The 18,637-nt window shown below is 42.6% G+C and overlaps 1 protein-coding gene across 2 annotated transcripts in view; it reads right to left on the reverse strand.

Annotated features, from left to right (window-relative positions):
• Positions 1-13,209, reverse strand: part of bach2b (BTB and CNC homology 1, basic leucine zipper transcription factor 2b) — a 60,778-nt gene extending 47,569 nt beyond the window's left edge. Inside the window, exon 1 of one of the 2 annotated variants that reach the window (XM_047021102.1) lies at positions 12,929-13,209. Coding sequence is in view for 1 of the 2 variants with exons in the window: in XM_047021101.1 (XP_046877057.1) it covers positions 2,619-2,633 (15 nt within the window). In the remaining variant the exon portion in view is untranslated. Of the gene's footprint in view, positions 1-2,618; positions 2,682-12,928 lie in introns of those variants that run through there. The other variant, XM_047021101.1, reaches the window with a different exon arrangement.
• Between the last annotated feature and the right edge of the window lie 5,428 nt (positions 13,210-18,637).

Consider the following 18,637-nt stretch of genomic DNA (forward strand, 5'->3'; position numbering starts at 1 on the left):
CAGCAACACATAGGCTCAGCTGTAGTAATGAGTGAAGGAGAACATTTGAGAGATCACAACAGGTCAGTCCCAGATACACCTCCTGCAACACAGAGACACGCGCCTGTCTGCGCACACTAACACGTACGCACGCCCGCGTCTTTAAACACAGAGAAGACAGATTGTTGTGTCACTCTGCCTCATCCCCCCCTTTCAGGCTACCTGAGAGCATCCACCAAGTATCCTCCTCACATAACAAAACACCAAAACAGCAAAAGGAGAAACGTGAGACAGCGCGGTTAAAAATAGGCCTTTCACTGACGGATACAGATTTATTTATTTTTACGATGTCCGCGCCGCCCCTCTTAGTTTACACCGCTGTGAAGTGGCCCAGACAGACTCATGCACCCTGGCATGTAACCACGGATGTGCTACACACTCTGTAGACAAGATACGGCAAAACAAAATGTCTGCTGCATGAAAGACAACTACTGTGTAAGACTCCCTGCGTCTATTCTACTACCGTATACTATGATGATTATTATATCATCTGGTTATGATGAACTTCCTCACCTGTCTGTGTTGGACCATGAGGTTTGGGCTTCAGGGCTTTTATAAACCAAGAACTCATCTGAAAAGCGGTGGAATTATACCTTCACATCGCATAGTTTTTGTTTGTTTCATGCTGCTTGACTATATTTATGGCTAAAAACATCACATCATATATAATAATAATCCCTGTGAGAAATAAAGGGTTTTCTGGAACGGTCTACTGAACATCAATCAATTCCCCCTGAAAGAAAAGACAAAGAGAGGCATAGGAATAAGGCCCCTTAACGGCATTTGTTTTTCAAAAGCATCAATGGGAGACTTGATTCAATGGATCTAAACCGTGGTGAGGAGGTGGTCCTTATTCTGGAAATAGTCAACAAAAGGCCTAAGTTTTAAAATGAATCATTTCTCAACAAAAACATTTTATAATGGCCTTACAGATTTTAGTTCAGGGTGAATAGTTTCAACACATTCTGGAAAAATTATTTTTAATACAGATCTTTTACCCTTTCCCAGTTGTGTAAATGTGTTTATACGTAACACGTCACTGTGATATTTGTTGGAATTGTGTAACTTGTATTTCCTACAGTTTCAAACATAATGAAATTACTTATGAAATTATATTTAATGTAAATAAAATGGTTAACAACTTTTCCTCTTTGGAGAGAAGTGGATGCTTTTCAAATTGAAGTCAGCCAAAGCAAAATATTCTAAAGATGTGTTCACATACAATTGATTGATTCAAAGACATTCCAGATGTATAATGGGAATAATTTCTCCCACTTAGGGTCATAAGTGCATGCAACATGCCTCACAGTGTCAAGAACAATGACTTCTTTCACTGGCTCGTCCATGCTGCAGCAGGAGAGGTGCATTATGGGAAGCAGGAAGACTGCTTGTACAGTGCATGTGGCTTCTTCAGAGAGAACAAAAAGAAGCCAAGCGAAGGGCAAAGTCACTGTGACTTGGAGGCGTCTGCACTTGAATGACACGGTTAAATCAAACTAAAACAGCGGCTTTGAATGACAGGCGTCATCGAATACCTTGTCATGTCTTGAATTTTAAAAACACAGAGGGCAGAGAGTGTTTGGTCAGTCCATAGAGAGAAGCGCAGAATGCTTCCACTGGCTGGAGCACAAGAGCAGGGCATGTCTTCTGAATAACCACCAGGAGTTGGCCTTCCATGTGCTCTGTGCTAAGCACTCTTATGAGTTGTACTCCTACTATGATGGCATTAACTCCAGCATTAACTCTAAGCTACAAACCTTGGCTATGAGACTAACAACAGCCAGACAGAGGTTTCCATTGTGCTGCTAATAGTGTACTTGTGAAGACGGGATATGAGCCTTGAATGAGTCTGCGTACACTGCACACGTGAAAGCTTTCATGAAGAGATTTGGGAGTCACATTTTACTCAGTCAAGATTTCCTTCCCAGCAAAACACACATTCAACAGGATATTATGTCTAGATTTAACTATTTGAAGATTTAGAAAAACAAAAAATCCCATTTGTAATCGCGTGATCCTTGTCACAGTTTGGATGGTAATTAGGTTTACCTTTTGGCATTAGAAGACGACAAAAGTACAGATGAATTACGTTTTAATAGTTTCTAAATAAATAAAAACACCTGCAGAGGAAGTCACAAAAAAAACATTATTTCCTTTGTAATAGTATGTCATAAATGTATACTCAACTTTTCAGATGAAAATGAAAATTTTCTGTTGCGTACTGTTGCGGTATGTATAACTTTTCAGACTCAGATCATTATTTGATGGATCTTGGAACAGTACAGCTCTCAGTTAAAGTTCCTTCCATCAGGTTTGATCAGACTAACTTAGCTAAGTCGTTCTGAACAGACAGCCTGCCTGATGACCTTCCAGTACATTATTCTAATCAACTCAATGAATACCTCGTGATTGCAACTCACTAAGTATGCCATTTACAAACATATTAAATCAAACTTGACTGTATGTGCCAAAATGTGCAGGCGTCTCTAACACGCAGGAAGCAACGACTTTCTTCACACATTCAAAAACGGTCAAAAGTCAAAACAAGTCAAAGTCAAACCAAACAGGAGCCTACTTACATATCGGTTGCCCATGAGGTGATTAGGATCGATATCTGTTCATTCCCTGGCAGCACAGACTCTCTGAGAAATACTCCTTCTCCCCCCCCCCCCCCCCCAAATGATTGAGAGCACTATCATAGCACCATGCAAAGCACATGATTTACAGAAAGGGCATCCATAGTTTAGGTTCCTCCAAATAGCATTAACCCCTCCTGTAGTCCTGTATTACAGTCACACAACAAACACCCTTCTTTTTTCTTGTCTGTCATCCATCCATCTCACAAACCAAAGCTTCAGTGTATCATCTCAACACCACATCTAAGATGAATTTTGAATAACTGAGGCTTTTACCTTATCAGATTTCTGTTGTTGAACTTGAAAATTAGCGAATGGTATTACAGATAGAAATCTGCTGAGAAATCTTTCCAATACTTCAACAGAGGCCGTGCATCAGACTCAAACCACTGTACCAAGAGATGTGCTTGGCGCTGAATACCTCTCCACAGTCTGACACTGTCTGCTGGGCTACAGATGTCACTGTTTTGATTGCCATCTCATGATGACTCACAACAAGATACGATACTGAGCTCGTCCAGATAAATTAATTGCATTATGAATAACATATGATGTTGTTCAAATCATCTATGAAAGGAATATATATATATTTTGATATAGCTACTGTACTAAATGGTAATAGTGATCGGGGTTTAAGTACGCTGCGAAGTACAACATAATAAACTCCTTTATAAAGTGATGAAATTTGCATTACTGCGCCGAAGCAGATTACATTATAAGAATTATGAGTGAAGAGAGCGTTGGAAAAAGTGCATGCGAAGCGATGATGAGAGCCAATTATCCCTGTTGCCTGCAGACACAATGCCTGAGTATGAGATGAAAGGGATGCATTGCTGCTGTAATCCATCTAAACAGCCAGCCACTACAGTCTTTCACACAGGCAGCACTATTGACCCATACCCCCCCCCCCCCTCTCTCTCCTCTCTCGCGCGCTATCTTTCTCTTTAATAGGTACAGCTTCACTACAGCAAGCAGATGTCTTCAACGATATCACGGGAATTCAAGCATCCATCTTAATAAAGACATGTTGAAATAATTGTTTTGGCTGTATCCTTCCATCACACTTCATAAGAAATGATTGACTTTTGTCTTTCCTTTTTCCTTAAGACAGAATCAACAGAAGTTCTGGAGCTAATCTCTTTCTGTTACCTATTCTAGTATAGGAGATAAGAATGGTAACCTGACCTTTAAGCACACAAGGAAGATTAGACATTACAGCTAAATAACAACAAATACAAACAATAGCCTGCAACACAAGCTACCACTGCCATTTTGCCAGCCTTCTATCACACCAAGAAGAAATCTCCTCCAGTCTTTTATTTCATAAAGCCTACAAGTAGAAAATATGTTGCCAATTTAAAATCTTTTAATCTCAACTACACTTCTTTGAACTAAAACCGGTTCCATACTTGATAGATCTTGAGTCAAACCATCTTTGAACATTTTGAGGTAGCCATACCATATAGTCTTTTGAGGATAGTCGAGGAAAATGACTTATAATCTTCTTCTTCTAATCCAACCTGCCAAATAAATATTGAATCATGCTGGATCAAAATGACACAGTTAATCATTGTAGTATTCAGACCCCTTGGGTGTGATGGGATTGTTCAGTCATGTTTGATTATCATCAGCAGAGGCCACGCCTCTCACACTCTGACCTCACATTATCATCAGCAGACAGGCCACGCCTCTCATCCTCCGACCCTCACATTTCACCCACTGCCCTTCATGACAACGGCAGATCCTTAACACGCCACCTCAGATACATAAGCTTGTCTGTGCTTACTCACTGGTGACCGTAAAAATAGATAAATCCTCTCTATCCCTGGTCAGATCGACCGGTTGAGATGGACTGGTCAGCTCTGACCCCAGACTGGTCTGGGACATAGGGGTGGTCTGTGAGGGGAGAGACATGAATATTTTCCTTCAGCAGGAATAGCAGACTCTTCAATCCTTCCTAAATGTGCAGAGTGTAGTCAGCTACTGCAGGGAGACAAGTATCCCTATTATGAGTACTCTCCATGAGAAGAGCTACATACCAAGTGTCATGCTTGACAGTGAATGTGGATTTTACTGCACTGTACTTTCATGTTTTCCATTCCACGTGTGCATAAAACAATATGGAAAACGCTGTGCTGTCACCCGTTTTGAACTTTCGTTCTTTCATTTCGTGCCTCCATTTTGCGAGAGTGAATCCCTGTGCAATCTTTTCAATAGCAGCTGCTAAAAAAGTGTTTTGGGGGTAAAAAATTAAAAAATATTTCGTAACCCTGATGCTAAGACGTTAGGAAGAAAGCACAAACAAAAGAATGTGGCAAACTGGGGCCCACCACAAAAGGTCTCCTCCAATAGCAACCCATCGTGAGACAGCGAGGGGCAACCGCGAGCGAATCCTGTTCTGATCTGGTCGTGAGCCAACTGCTTTACAGTAGATCACGATGCTGGGTACAGGAAGTGGGCACTACGCCCCTGTACCTCAACGCCCACCTTCTCCTATCCTCCCAACCACCTGTGCTCAAGTCTCACAGGATGTAGAACTCTCTCAGACACCCCCCGCCCCCCTTCTCCTCCCATACTCCAGCTGCACTTTAGCAAAACCACACATTAGACTTGTTTTGTACTTTTTACACTCCACTGCTCCAATGGTGATGATTTGAACAAAAATATCATTGCATGTTTACTGGAAATTCTCTCTCCTACTATGTAATTATTAACAGTTCAATTCAGAATGTTTGCTTTGAAAAACAATGTTTTTAGGGCAATAGCCTTATGAGTATTCATGAGTCTAAAGTAAACACAGTAAGCTGAAATTTTTAACAAATTGGAACAGCATTCTTAACAAGCAAGGATCCGTAAAAAAGGGACCAATCCCGTGGCGTAAGCATAAACCAAACATGGACGTTCATGGAAGACTGATTTATCAATAATCAATGTCAAGTCTCAAATTGGTGGCAGGGCTCATTAGTATTTATATACCATTTATCAGACACAGATGTTTGAGCTGCATGTTAACATCCCTCTCGTACACAATGAGAGCGTTTTGTTTTCGGGGGGAAAGGGGGAGGGGGGGGTGTTACTGATGTGCAATGCAGTATAAATAAAACAGGAATTTTGACCTTTGCTAGACACTGTGTGACCACAGAGTTCACTCTGCTATATGAGTGGCCCTGGTGGACAGACAACAACAGACTGGGTCATCCAAGCTCTCCCTCCCTCCCTCCCCTGCCTCCTTCCTTCCCTCCCTCCCTCCCTCCCTCCCTCCCTCACTAAAACAATGATCTCACTCCCCTTACCAGGAATCCGCTGATTGTTTTAAAACCCTTCCACTCTCGTGTTTGACAGACTTCTTCTCCTTTTCCCATCGACTGGGAAGAGAAATTGGAAAAGGGAAAAACAAAGTGACGTTGGCAGGAAACGTCGAGCCCTCTAGCGAGCCTGGAACTTTGGGTTCACTTGGGCTTTCAACCAATATTGTTTTAAATTACCGCCGGTGACTACAAACCCTTGTAATTCAATAAGTCTCAAAAAGCACACAGAAAAAAAAGAGATCTGCATTTTTGTGAAGAAAAAAAAAAGTACTGTTGGCAGAATTATAGGGAATATGATGATGAAACAGACTGCCAAAGGCAAGGAAATGGAGGAATATCTCAAAAGCTTCCTATTTCTATTTTCCTGTTTCCTATTTCTTCCATAGTGACAATCACCAAGGGTTAGGTTCAGTAGAATGCCTGTTTATTCTGAGATACCACAATTTCAATCAAGTCCATCATTATGGAGATAAATATAACTGAGGTTCATGAGGAGAAGACCATGCCTCAACTCCTCCCAATTTACTAATTCTCCTCTAAATGTATTCAGTTGTTGGTGTGGGATTTGAACTTGTGAATGAATAAACGATTTAGAAAACGGGCACAAACCCCTAGATGTAGTTCAACTCCACCGGTCTATAAAATATAAAGCTTTAACAGCAATTAATTTCTCATTAAAGGATGTGCGTAGACCTTAAATTGACATGCATGAGCTCGCATGAGTCATTTCTGCCGTCGGAAACCACAGACACTCATGCATCTCCCAGGTGTCCTTGCTCACGTCTCGTTTGCCCTCTGCCAAAACACCAGGTCTGCTCCTCTCTCATCCAGACACTAATGTGAAACTCAAGGAGAGATAAAAAGTCTTAAAAGTACATTTTCTGGCCCAAGACCACTGATACGCTGTCAGTTTCTGACTGCTCCTGCCGTCCTGCCATGCAGAAGAACAGAACAAAAGAGTGTCACACAGAAGGGTAAGGATATGACCTCACACTGCAGAGGAAGACAACAGACAACCGACAGCAGCCTTCTCTCGTGTCAGGCTGTAGTCTGTGAACAGCTGAACCATCGAGTGCAGCAGCCTTCTCTCGTGTCAGGCTGTAGTCTGTGAACAGCTGAACCATCGAGTGCAGCAGCCTTCTCTCGTGTCAGGCTGTAGTCTGTGAACAGCTGAACCATCGAGTGCAGCAGCCTTCTCTCGTGTCAGGCTGTAGTCTGTGAAGAGCTGAACCATCGAGTGCAGCAGGCTTGGTATCACGCTTTACAAATGTACACGAATAGAGCAACGCTTCCAAAGCATTGGTGATCTTCACATACAGTACAAATGATTCTTAATGTAGTGGCTGGATAATGATAAATAAGACCTCTGCATTCTTAAGTACGAGTGAGTGTGAATGGTTGCGTATAGATGTGGTTACGACACTGAAAGAGCTGACAGTGTTCAAAGGGCTCTGGTTCCATTCTATATTTGATCCAAGAGGGGAAAATGCTGACATAAAGAAGGACTCTAAATTTAACTAATGAGACTTCCACTATCTACTTCGCAATTCCCTCTGAAGACACACACACACACAAACTCATGCAAACCCGCACACACACTCATGCAAACACACACACATACACACACTAGGCCCTAGAGTAAAATATCTCCAGTCTTAACCTGAAAGTCACACCAAAACACATCTCATGTGATCAAGTGTGTAACGTCCACGTCATTAACTCAGTAATTACAGCACTCATGAAGGACCTCTGACAGTCAACACCTGGAATCCAAACTGGGTGCACGATTAAATCAGACATCAGGACGACAATTTCAGTACAGGGATGGGTCTGCCCAAATTTGGGGCTGGGAATTTATTGTCGGAACAAGAGAGTTCACTGCTGATAGTAGTCAAGACCTTGTTCTTTTGCCCCTCAACTCAATTAAAAACACGTATCACCCAAATCCTCACATGCATCCAGCAGCAAAAATTGAACCCGACTAATATGTGTGAAGATAAACAACTTGACGGTTGAGCTATAAAGGCAACGAGAAAATAAGAGTAGCAGACCAATAACACCTTTGCCATGGTGGTCATGTTTGCCTTTGATAAAAGTGGATCCTTGAAGCTCTTTAAGGTGCTACTTGAGGTTGAGAGCTCTAAAGCTCCCTCCTTGGCACCATCCTCTCTCTCTCTCTCTCTCTCTCTCTCTCTCTCTCGCTGTCTCTCTCTGTCTCTCTCTCTCTGTCTCTCTCTCTCTCTTTCTCTCTCTCCCCCCCTCTCTCTCTTTCTCTCTCTCTCTCCTCTCTTTCTTTCTCTCTCCTCTCTTTCTTTCTCTCTCCTCTCTTTCTCTCTCTCTCTCTCCTCTCTTTCTCTCTCTCTCTCTCTCTCTCTCTCCTCTCTCTCTCTCTCTCTCTCTCTCTCTCTCTCTCCCCCCCCCCTCTCTCTCTCTCCTCTCTTTCTCTCTCTCTCTCTCTCTCTCTCTCTCTCTCTCTCTCCCCCCCCCCTCTCTCTCTCTCCTCTCTCTCTCTCCTCTCTCTCTCTCTCTCTCTCTCTCTCGTAAGAGGACAGTGTAAACTCAACGTAGTTCAGGCTTCACTGTGCTACACCTATAGCCCACGACTGAAAGGTCACCTCTGCTAAACACATATACCACAATTAATCTCTTGTGTACATTGTAGTAAAGTGATCTTAAGGACCTCTATAGGGACTACTTGTAGAAGCACTTCTTGGTGTCCTAGAAGGCAGATCCTAACATGCAGATGCAGTTTCACCTCACTTCATTGACCTGTACCTATTATGCAGGTGCGTTCACGGTTCCCTGCAGGGAACCCCTCCCACACCGTCGCCTCCTCAAGAACTTGAACTCCTCAAGACTTCAAAGATCCAGAGGAGATGTGAGTAACTTGCCGAACCAATTTTGAATAATTTCTGAGTAATGAATGAGCACAGGATGGGTTCCTAATGCTGGTTCACTGTGCTCCCATCCTGCCTCCAGACAGGGTGAACCCTGACCCTGACAAGGTGTCAGAGGGGGCTGTGCTCCCCTCCTGGTAGTGACTCAGGTGAGCGTCACAGGCTTCTGACTCAAGCATGATTTACGTGCCTTGGCAATGTATTGTAGGCTCAAAACAAAACTCTAAACAAAACAGAGCAATCAGATTCCTGCCTCGGGCACTTTCTAAGAGATAGCTTCTTGGCACTAGCTCTCCCTGTGTACACACAAGGATACACAGTATCCACAAGGCTCTGCTGTTTCGTGGAGGGATTTTTTTCTTCCACCGCTGACAAAAGTAGAGTCTGGCAGGATAATGCAGTCTGATTTCACATGGTGATTGATAATGCCAGTATGCATTACTGTCTGGACAGTGGGAGAGTAGAAAAAACTCTCCCAAAGAGAGAGAGAGAGAGAGAGAGAGAGAGAGAGAGGGAGAGGGAGAGGGAGAGAGAGAGAGAGAGAGAGAGAGAGAGAGAGAGAGAGAGAGAGAGAGAGGGAGAGGAGAGAGGGAGAAGGGAGAGGGAGAGGGAGAGGGAGAGGGAGAGGAGAGAGAGAGAGAGAGAGAGAGAGAGAGAGAGAGAGAGAGAGAGAGAGAGAGAGAGAGAGAGAGAGAGAGAATGACAGAGAATGAGATTGACCAGAAAACGAGAGGGAAAGCGAGAGCGAGAAATACAGAAAGAAAGAGAGATAGAGAAAACTAAAGTGTGGTCTGAGCAGCAGGATCTTTCTCCCAGCAGTGCTGTCTCATCTCACCCCCCACCTCAATGCAGCAGAGTCAAACATGCCTTTGTGCTGACGTGGGAGAACTATGGGAACATGTTTTTTTCTACGCAAAGCTCTGATCGGAGATCTGGAGATTGGCCGGTAGGGGTTCATTTAAATGCCTGCAATCATGATAACAATCCCACTATGACTCAGAAGGTGCAGCCTGTGTGAAAACCTGCACTTAACAGTTGGATTTATGGCCATGCCATGATTCGTAATTCATAAAGCATTCTTTCATTTTTCAATCAGACAGTGATATTTATGTGCCACTCAACCGACATTAACCTGCAGTGGGTGCCTGAAAGATGCTCACGGAAGACGTTTACAATAAACTGGTGCTATTTGTGATTAACAAATACTTCACCAGAGAAATTACAACTGGAGACTGAAGATTTCATGAATCAGGAACTCCTCTGTGTTGTTTTACTTTAAACACAAACAATTGTTGTTTTTGTTGTTGTTGTTTTACGGACACGGCATGGTACTCACATCTACACAACATCGTTGTATAGAGCTACTACAGTGGTCTTCAACACCGCTCCTCAGGGACCCTCTGCCCTGCTTGTTCTAGATGTTTCCCTCCTCCAACACACCTGATTCAGATGAATGTGTCGTTAGGTCTTCAACCCTGAGGACCAGGGTTGAAGAGCGCTGAGCTACCACAATGGAATGGAAAGAGAGAGGGTGCTGTGCAGGACCGGCTCTGTGTTGGGTTCAGCATGGGAAGCTTGGGGGGGATAATGGGCAGATCATCTCAGATGAAGAGATCCAGTTCCAGGGTGCGATTTCAGCTGGCTGGGAAACCTGAGGGACTGGTCGTGAGCAGCTCCCAAAACAACATGGGTCGAATGAAGGAAACCTCCCTAGTTGATCAATTCATGAAAAGTGCACTGAATTACATCACTGAGCACACTGTTTTCAGGTTCCTTAAAAAAAATATATATATAATGATAGTACTATATCTATGCTACAGGACATGATATGGTTTGGATTTGTGTTTTTACATTCCAAGTTCTGTCAAATAAAAAAGGTAAATAAAAATGGCAAAGCCATAAAGACATTAGCCTATAACAATAATTGGATATATAAAAAAGGAAAAAAATAATTGAAATGTTTAATTGCTATATTATAGTGTATTACTGTGAATATTCGCTGTACTCTCAGGAGTAGTGAACTCATTCTCCCAAAAATCCGTAAATGTTCACTTCATCGCCACGGGGAAAGTACAACTAGACATCAGTACACATAAAGGGATAAAATATATGGCACTCAACAATGGCGTCATCATGGCCGCAGCGCATGAGTATGCACGTGCTATAGCTACCTCACTGACTGATGAAAAAACGCATAGGGCCTACGGTAAAGGGATCCTATACATTATCACATAGCTGGAATCACCACTCAAGGAATTAATTAATCTGAATAGTGTCTACGCATTACTTTCGTATTTAAATTGTGTTTGAAGTCCAACGTGTCTGTCGTTGTCAGCATTTCACAAATACTTTTTGTCTTTGTTTTACTGCAGCCCGCACAAACGGTGACCGCTCAGATTCGATGAAATGAACAGTTCTATCCATGGTCTAACACCACTAGACAAAGGAATGTCTCGCTCCTAGATGTCACTCTACCACAAACTGCTGTATCACTGCGTTTAATGTCAGCGTCACTCGGAACCCTAGTGTTAGGTAGCCTATATCCCTTGGTAAAACACTGCACGAAGATATACAGACATGTCTCTAAAATAGTCTATTGCCTACGAATAATAATAACAAATACAAAATTGTGCAGTGCCGTGTGCTGGTTCACTCCGGTTAGGCTACACATTGCTATTTCATGCTATCCGCGTTACTGACGTGGGTGCCTATCCACAGCATGCAGAATGGTGTGTAAGCACGCATAAGAATGTTTCGCGTTAATTCCAAATAGGCTATTTCATGGTGCAGATATAGTCGGGATCAAATTAATTCGATGACTACCGAGTCATTTTTTTGCCCACCAACAATTTGCAAAAAATCATTATCAATTAAATGTTTATAAAGATGACAAGCAAAGCGCTCGAGGAGAGTGCGTAAAAGCGCAACGTTTTGTTGAAAGCAAACATGGTCTTTAAACAGGCGTTTACTGATATCATGATGATATTCTTCTACTTCTAAAACTGTAGACTTGAATAAATATTTAATTAAATTAATTTTAAATCAAGGGACATCACAGTCGTTTTAACAAAATATGTTCTAGTTCTTTAAATCACACTGTCGGGACACCGAGCCGATTGTATTGGCTGCCAGATAGCCGATGCTTCCAAGTCCTCTTACACAGCAGATATTTTGCTGATCTTTTATGGATGATTAATGAGTAATTGTGATGTGATGGTTTACAAGTGTGTTTATGACGTGCAGGTTCAACATAAATAGTTTTTTAGCGCTCTTGATGGTGACAGCTGCATTTAATCTAAATCAGTAGCCTATCTTTTAAAGCACGTGAAGGTTATTTGTACAATAGAACGGTAATGTATAAATAACACAATTCACATGCTAATATTTTATTTTTACTAATAACAAGACAAAAAAAAAATCTAGTTCATTCATAACATATTGTTTATTTGATTACTCATCCCAAATACAAATCAAATTCCACGGCACTTTCCAAATGCTTATCGGCTCATCCATGATGGCCATGCAGTGAATGAGGGCGGGAATTAAGACCGGGGGTCTTTGCCTCTGCCATGGCCCCTTAATCGGTAAAGGCTTTTTCAAGTGACAGCTTCTTTTCTCTCAGATTTTTCCTCGGAGAAAACAACAGCCAAGACTGACCCCTATACTTTGATACGCCGCCTCCTTCTGGATCGCAATGCATCCACTACTACTTGCAAAACTCCCTGATCAGAGCGCACACTACACTGACTCAAAGCAAAACAGGATGTGGTATTATGTTTAACTTTTAAACCATCATTCATATTGAAAACAAGTAGCATGCAGGCTACACAGTTTGAATTTACGCATGTTTATTTAGGTGGGTTAGACACGTCGTTGGATAGCGTTGTCGTCGCTTGGTAGCCCCACTCAACGTGCAAGTTAAGAACTCCGTTCGCCGTTACAAACTAACTGTAGTCCAATCATGTGTTTACTCTGCACATGCAGTTCACAAGCAATAACAAAATATATTTTTTTACACATAAAACGTTCAAATATGCGTGCATCTCACCTTATAACTTTCTCTTTTTTCTTGTAATCCAGCCCTTTTGTCCGCTTACCAAATCTTTTTTTTCACATGATGACTTCCTTGTCGTTTCCTAAAGCCCCCGGCAACCGGGCGATTACTTTTACGTTGCACTAACAGGCTGTATCGTTCTTAAAAAAAAAGGTGTGTGGTCATAAAACTGTTGTTATTTTTCTTCAGCAAACGTCAGTGTGTGTGTGTGATGATGATCCTGCGCAGCGTGCAGCTCCGTCTCCGCTGTTTGTTACACTCGACTGGAACGCCTACTCTCAATCGCTACATTGTTGACATTCGGCCCTGACGTCATTGTATCCCTCATTCACAACATTACGCGGTGCAGAGTGCGTTGGCGCCGGGGGCAGTTAGCCATATACTCAAAAAGATTTCCGCATTTGAGTTTGGAGAATCGCTGTAGCGAGAGCGCGCAGCGCGCCACTTTCCCATCTGCTTAGCATACAGCAGCCCCCCTACTCTGTGGACATCGGTGATAGAACTGGAGGATTGATTAGCATGGGATGAACATAGTTTCAGTTAACCTACTGTGCACAATCTTTATACCCTGTGAAGTATACCAGAAGATAGAAATCTTGGCCGTTGGTCGCCCATAGTCCTCAACTTATATTGATTATATAACATTCAATACCCCAATAAGAGATTTGATGAGAATGTTTCCTGCTATGAAACGACACATTCGTTGGGGGGAAATGCAAAACTCTATAACCTGGAATTAAATAAACAACACCATATCACTAGAGTTGTGCAACAAACAAGGTACCTCCATCATGTAATGAGCTAAATAATAATAAAAAAGGTCAGTTTAAGGTTGCAAACAGGAACGATGGCACCGGAGGCATGATTCAAGATCAGCCCACAAACTGTTGTTACACAAGAGCTCTGGCTGGAAACAGTTCAATTTATAATGTAAGATGTTACCCCATGGGAGTTTGGATGTAATTATAAATGATCATGCTGTGGCAGACAGATCCTGTTTCATCCCAATATTTACTTCACTAAACATTCCCAGAGTGGCATTCGAAGAGTAGAGACCCATGTTGCGGCACACATTTTAACTGGCGCAATTTACATGAAGCACATGACATTATGCACTTGTTTATGCAATGGCAGCACAATATGGAATGTGAACATGAACACATTTCCAAACCTGCACTTAGTGACTGGTTTGACGTGCACTGAGTGACTGGTTTGACGTGCACTGAGTGACTGCTTTGACGTGCACTGAGTGACTGGTTTGACGTGCACTGAGTGACTGGTTTGACGTGCACTGTAGGGCAATCCTCGATCATCCCAGCTGCATCATTTGAGCTATTTTCAATTTCAAACGATAGAACAGTTTTTCAAAAGTACGTTCTGGAAAAATGAGATAAATACTTCAGTTAACAATAGCCAAGACATATCCTAACAGAAAGTCAAAATACAATTTTCATTTGAAGGAAAAAGGTATAGCTACTGTGTTTATTTAATGACACAAAAAGGTTCAAGTGTCTTGATGAAACAAGGCTTGTAGACAAAAGAAACACCATGACTGAGTGATTTTTGAGGGCCCAGATACAGTTCGACAATCCCAAACTAATCCTCCAGATTAAGGAATACATTTATATTTATATTCATTCACACAGACACCTTCAGGATATTCAAAGACTTTGGTTTAGCACTAACTGGTTTAGTACCAAAGCTGTGCCGGGGGCCTTGAAAAAGAGCAACTCAACCTCAGGACTGGGTGTCTAGGTTCAAGCTCACGGATGCTATTGCAGTCTACATCTTGCCTCTGCTCAGAGTACTCTGAGAGCATGAGGAGAATTTAATTACACAGCACACACACGCACACACACACACACACAAAAGCAATGGCATTCCTGCACTCAATGACCTTTCCCTTGGGTATTTTCAAAGAGGGGTGACTGAAGTTGGGAGGTGGAAGGCAGAATGGAGGGCTGTGTGGAGGGAGGAAGGGTTAAAACAGTCTGAAGTGGGGATTGCATTGGGATTCCCACCCACACTTTGGACAAACACAGTTTTGACATCAGGAAGTCTAATTAGACTTAATACAAACAACATGGGCTGTGTCTGCAAGAGGAACAGGCCAAGGTAGAACAGAGCAGTAGAAATTGCAACTTGGTCCCAGACTCTCAAACTGTGAACTCTTTTGAGGGCAAGGAGGGTAATTTAGTGTTCCACAGGAGTTTTGCACTGGATAAGGTCAACTAAGATATAATAGCCATAAACTACAGTCATTTTACTTGAATAGTTTGCATGCCAGTACACCTTAATACTATTTTTCTTGGGAGTACATCCTGCATGCAGATAGATTTATGGAGAGTAAAACAAGTTGTTCAACATTGACTTGGTAGAGGAGTAGAGGAAAAAGTCATATCTAAATCCAATCATTTTATAGATTGTAAAACATACACACAGTCAGTGGCTTTGGATGTGCATAATTGTACCTGAGAATATAGCTGATGTGTATACAGGATATTGAAAGCCTCAATACACCACACTGCACTGCCAATAGTGGAGACACAAGTATAATCCTGCCTCAGTCAAAATGGATGACTCATATCAAAAGTGTTTGGCGTAAAACCAACAACAAAAGCCCTGCACAGAATGCAAGTCGGTCAAAGAGTCACATCTGAGAGTGGATGAGTCATTTCAAAGTGATTCATTGGGTTTGCGGTCACAGTAATAGGACACACAAGAAAAGTACATCTATAAGTTTGCTGGCTCAGGAGAGCAGCAAGTCTAGGCAGGGGCGCAAAGACGTAAATACGTCCCTGTTGTTCCCCAGCAGTCAGCATGGGACCCCAAGCCAAATACCTTCATCACGTCAATTAGTGCAGCTCTACCAGCCCCGCAGGGTTCATCCCAACCGCCATTCATAAGGAAGCCTGCCTCAGACGAGCACAAACATCTCAGGTTACCTTCAGGACACGCTGAACGCACACACACACACACACACACTGCAAACATTCCTCAACAAGCACTAGAGAAGTTCAGTTAGAGACATCAAACATCCATGCACACACACACATATAGTACAGTTACACATTAATATGAACACTTAGTGCATGCATGCGTACACACACAAATAATAGAGACACGTATGCAGAGAGGCACACAAATGCTTGAAAACACAGGGGTGCAAGTGTGTCTCTTAACAATACTGTTGTTAGACAGACTTCAGATGAATGAGTCCCAATGACTCTCACTTGTCTGGCAGTTTAAGATATTTAAAGTATTTTCTCCAACCTCTGAGATGGAGAGATAAAACCTATCACCTGCCATGGCTGAGAGGTTGTTATTTCATGTTTGTCTAGTGTGAACAAGTGTGTGTGTGTGTGGGCGGTTTGTTAGGGTTGCAAAGTTCAAAGTTATGCCAACGAGTGTTTTGCCACAGTTCTTACCTTGAGTCAGCCTGATGGTGGAGACGAAACGAAACAGTCAAACAATAACAGTGCTTTGTTTAGAACTGACGTTTAGAACATTGAACCGATGCGTGACTTTTGGCCAGTGAGAAAAGGGATTTCTGTCCAACTGTCAAAAACAGAAAAAGAATCTGAGCAACAAGGAATTGTCATGATCATGCCACAGTTCTTGGGTTGGTGACCTTACAAACTGTACAGATTGCCACGTTGTGACCGGAGACTCCCTGGAGAGAGGAGTATACAGAGCATTGGTCTGTTTAGTCTTGGCAGCATGCAGTGTGGGGGGTGTTTACACAGGAAGTGTCTCTTGGACTTGTCTAAGCTGCTTGCTTCACGGCTAAACAGGTGAAATCCTTTAAGACCCTGACCCAGGCCCTCTGCTGCCCAGCTCACTCCGTCGTCAACTTTAGTAAACAAACACTGTGAATGGGGGTGTGAGAGATGAGTCATCACTTTAGATCTCTCTCTCTCTCTCTCTCCCCCCCCCCCTCTCTCTGTGGGCCTCAGTCTGCAGCACATCCGCTCCTCTAAAGGCCCTCGTCACCACAGGCATACTTCAGCAATTACCTATCGCCCACACGATGTCAGTCACATGGGCTGTAATAACAGGCTGTCGTCCTGTCTCTCTCACAAGTCAGTGCTTCAGCGTTTTATTCTCTCTCTCATCATCACACACACACACACACACACACACACACACAGACGCACGCACACGCACACGCACACGCACACACACACACACACACACACACACACACACACATGCAATACCACAGTACACGTTTTTAATCTGGCCATAGTTGTGTTGAATGTGGCAGCTACTGACAGAAGTCTTTTCTCCCCCGGGGCCCAAACTAAGGAGCATCTGGGGAGACGATGTGATTTGTAGCTCTCATGTCAAGCACAAAAACACCTCACCTCCAACTCACACGGCACAGTGTCAAGTCACAGAACGCCATACCTGCAGCGAATCTGTCACCGTCTGAACCAGAGAAACATCTGTTTATTACATAGCACATACGTGACAGGTGTTACCTCGGCAAGCAGGAAACAACTCAACCCGATTACAGCAACTTCTGGATGGAACAGGACACGTTGCATTTGATAGCCTGAACACCATGCAGGTTCTTTCTTGGTGTGGGAGGCAGCAAGTCATCAACCTCAAATGACCTGGAAATGGAATCCTTCACAAGAGCACGTCCTGTGGAAGCATACTGAGAGCATTGCCCTTTTCCCATCAGTGCACATTTACACCGGCGTTAAATGTTTGAAAATGATAGCATGAAAAAAAGTGTGTTTCGCTTTTAACTGTGACTCAGTGGAAAGAGGAGTAATGGCAAACAGAAAAAGAAAATCAACATTTCCATGTCTAGGTGTTTTATATAATAAGATTTTTCAGAAGTTACCTTATGACTTTATCCTTCTCTTAAAACAAAATAACAAGCAGGCTGAACTATGTATGGAGAATAGAATGCCTCCTAGTGCCAAGAGGAATCTTGAGAAACGATTTCATTTTAAGAAAAGGCAGCCAGGTTTAGGATCTAATAATTGATATCAATACATTTGACTATAACTGTCACAAGGAAGACTGGCAGATAATCCACAAAGTGCACATTGTTGGAAGAGGACTACAGTGTAATGACTTCTATTCAATAACGGAAAACGGAAAAGTTCTTAAATAATAGCCCACAGGCTCTGTGAAAACCGACCAGGGAATCATACAGATTAATGGAATACGTATCTAGCACACAGAGCAATTTATAGCCCCAACATACAAGATATTATGACCCAAATTTCGTCCATTATTAAAAACTGCAACATCTCTCTACAGTTTCTAGCCTATTTATGTCATCCAGTTTCCATGGCTACCATGCAATAGATAAAAATTGAAGGCGCATTTCAAGTGTAACTTCAACTTCCCCTTTCAGGAAGAGCACAGCAGAATGTGTCTGCTTCCACACTGACTTCAACTCCAGCCATTCATTTCCCCACACGAGGAATGACTTCAGACATAACCCTCACAAAAGAATAGCATTATTCTATATCCTCACCTAGGAATCAAACGTCCAATCACGGCCTACAAGGAACACACAACAACTGACACAGACAACACAACATTTTCTAATATTGACACAAAATGCATGCAAAGGTAGCCTCTCCTGCATGACCCCCTGTCTACTGTGAAGGCAGGGCAAGTCATTTAGTGTTCAAGCAAAGTTTTGCACTGTATATGGTAAACTAAGATATAATAGCC

The sequence above is a fragment of the Hypomesus transpacificus genome, chromosome 6 (assembly GCF_021917145.1).
Source record: "Hypomesus transpacificus isolate Combined female chromosome 6, fHypTra1, whole genome shotgun sequence".
NCBI classification, from domain to species: Eukaryota; Metazoa; Chordata; class Actinopteri; order Osmeriformes; family Osmeridae; genus Hypomesus; species Hypomesus transpacificus.